The sequence below is a fragment of the Muscardinus avellanarius genome (genome assembly GCF_963383645.1).
Source record: "Muscardinus avellanarius genome assembly, chromosome: 16".
Taxonomy (NCBI): domain Eukaryota; kingdom Metazoa; phylum Chordata; class Mammalia; order Rodentia; family Gliridae; genus Muscardinus; species Muscardinus avellanarius.
Genome location: NC_137802.1, coordinates 58,493,365 through 58,496,137, shown reverse-complemented (window position 1 = coordinate 58,496,137; position 2,773 = coordinate 58,493,365). Strand labels below are relative to the sequence as shown.

General features: G+C 54.0%; 1 protein-coding gene across 1 annotated transcript; it reads left to right on the top strand.

Annotated features, from left to right (window-relative positions):
• Positions 1–775: 775 nt before the first annotated feature.
• On the top strand, positions 776–2,359 carry GH1 (growth hormone 1; the record flags this gene model as incomplete). Its single annotated transcript, XM_080714104.1, is given in 6 exon segments — positions 776–916; positions 918–936; positions 1,180–1,340; positions 1,555–1,671; positions 1,807–1,968; positions 2,159–2,359. Coding segments are annotated over 6 exon segments (801 nt in total).
• Between the last annotated feature and the right edge of the window lie 414 nt (positions 2,360–2,773).

Genomic DNA, 2,773 nt, shown 5'->3' with positions numbered 1-2,773 from the left:
GGGTTCCACCCCCAGTACCACCAAAAAATAAATAAATAAAAAGAAAGAAAAATAGGGATGGAGGTGTAGCTCAGAGGTAGAATGCCCCTGGATTCCATCCCCAGTACCACAAAAATAAATAAATAAATAAATAAATAAATAAATAAATAAATAAATGAAGTTGGGAGTATAGATCAGTGGTAGAGTATTTGCCTAGCATGTGTGAGGCCCTGCATTCATGGTCCCCAGTACTGAAAATTAACATGGCCCTCTTGTGTGTGTGATATGGGGATTGAACCCAGGGGTGCTCTACCTCTCAACTACACCCACAGTCCTTTTTATTATTTTGTTTGGAAACAGGGTCTCACTAGGTTGCTGAGAGGCTTGCTAAATTTCTGAGGCTGGTTTTGAACCTGTAACTGTCTGTCTCATCCCCCAAAGTATTGGGATTACGGGCATATGCCACCACATCTGGCTGATGTTGCCCTCCGTTAGGGGCCCCTGTCGGGCCTTCCTTACCCTGGTGAACAACCCCTCATCAACATCATACCTGAGCACCCTTGGACTCAGGACTCCCCTCTCCCATCTCCTCTTTTTTTTTTTTTTTTAAAAAAAAGGAAGGATCGGAAGGTGTCTCTAGCTGAGAGCCTGTGTGCACAATCCTCTCAACCCCGGTGCAAGCAGAACCCACGGGGAAGATGACATGACGGGGGACATGACCCCAGGAGAGGAGCAGGAACAGGATGAGTAGGAGGAGCCTCTAAATTATCCATCAGTACAAGCCATCAGTGGCCCCATGCATAAATGTATAGAGAAAATAGGTGGGGGCCTTGGAGCGGGGGAGCAGGGACAGAGGATAAAAAGGGCCCACGAGGGATCAACTCCAGGATCCCAGGGCTCAGCTCCCCAAAGTGCTCAGGGTTCTGTGCACAGCTCACCCAACTACAATGGCTGCAGGTAAGCACCCCAAAACTCGCTTTGGGCATGGTGGGGACTGATGAGAGATGCAGGGGCCCTGTAGATTGTCTGGGGGCTTCTGAATGTGAGTGTAGCCATCATGGCATAATATTTGGCCACATAGAGAATGCTCTTGTTCCCTTGGTGGTGGGGGTACCCTCCTGTGTCCCTAGGCATAATATTTGGCCACATAGAGAATGCTCTTGTTCCCTTGGTGGTGGGGGTACTCTCCTGTGTCCCTAGGTTTCCGGACCACCTGGCTCCTGGCCTTCACCCTGCTCTGCCTGCCCAGGCCCCAGGGCGCTGGTGCCTTCCCAACCATGCCTCTGTCCAGCCTGTTTGCCAACGCTGTGCTTCGAGCCCAGCACCTGCATCAACTGGCCGCCGACACCTACAAAGAGTTTGTAAGCTCCCCAGGGATGAGTGCTGGAAGCGCGGGGCAGCAGAAAGGGGTGCATTCCCACCCTGAGAAGTGATGGGAGGAAACCCAGTCACTCAGGGTTGTTTTGTGTAAGCAAAATGAAATCAAAAGAGCAGGAACGGAAGGTGTTCCCAATAAAGTAGGGACCAGAGCCGGTCAAGAGCTCAGACCTCGGCGATGGGGCTTCCTTCCCCCAGGAGCGCACCTATATCCCCGAGGGACAGCGGTATTCCATCCAGAACGCCCAGGCTGCCTTCTGCTTCTCGGAGACCATCCCGGCCCCCACGGGCAAAGAAGAGGCCCAGCAGAGATCCGTGAGTGGCCATGCCGGCTGTCTTGAGTGCAGTTCTCCCTGCCCTCCTGGCAGCCCCCTCCTGCAGCTGGAGCGCCATGGGGGCCCAGACAGAGGCCACCCAGCGGCGCATCCACCCTCCCGCCCTTCCCCACAGGACATGGAGCTGTTGCGCTTCTCCCTGCTGCTCATCCAGTCGTGGCTGGGGCCTGTGCAGTTCCTCAGCAGAGTCTTCACCAACAGCTTGGTGTTCGGCACCTCGGACCGTGTCTATGAGAAGCTGAGGGACCTGGAAGAGGGCATCCAGGCCCTGATGCGGGTGAGGATTGTGCCAGGGAAAGAAACACTGCTGCTCTCTCTGTACCAGTCAGGCTCCGAGGCAGGAGGAACCTCTTTTTCCTCGTTTCCCTCCATTTCTCTGGCCCCAGATGGGAGGGAGGCAAACAGATGGGAGAGGGAGACCAGAGCTGTCAAGGACTGGCCTCTGCTGTCCTTTCTACCCAATGCAGGAGCTGGAAGACGGCAGTCCCCGGGCCGGGCAGCTCCTCAAGCAAACCTATGACAAGTTTGACACCAACTTGCGCAGTGACGATGCCCTGCTCAAGAACTACGGGCTGCTCTCCTGCTTCAAAAAGGACCTGCACAAAGCCGAGACCTACCTGCGGGTCATGAAGTGTCGCCGCTTTGTAGAAAGCAGCTGTGCCTTCTAGGGGCATCTGCCATGCTGCCCCAGTGCCTCCCCTCACCCTGAAAAGTGCCACTCCAATGCCTGCCATCCTTGTCCTAATAAAATTAAGTTGCATCGTATTGTGTGACTAAGTAGTTTGCTGTTATGGGCTAGAGGGGAGAGGTATAGGACAAGAGGCAGCCCAGGAAGACCATCTGCTGGGATTCTGCGGGGTCTATTGGGATCCAGGTGGCCGAAATAGCAGACCAGGTTCTTACCTGGCCAGCATGAAACTGGCACATCATTCCACTCCATTATGCGCTAAGTCCACATCTCCTAGGCAGTGTCCCAGCTTTCTGGGTAGTCATAGGTCAACAAGGTCATTGGTCACCCCCATAAAGTAGTTGGAGATGTTCCCCACCCCCACCAGCACCAGCAACACCAAACTTATCCTCCC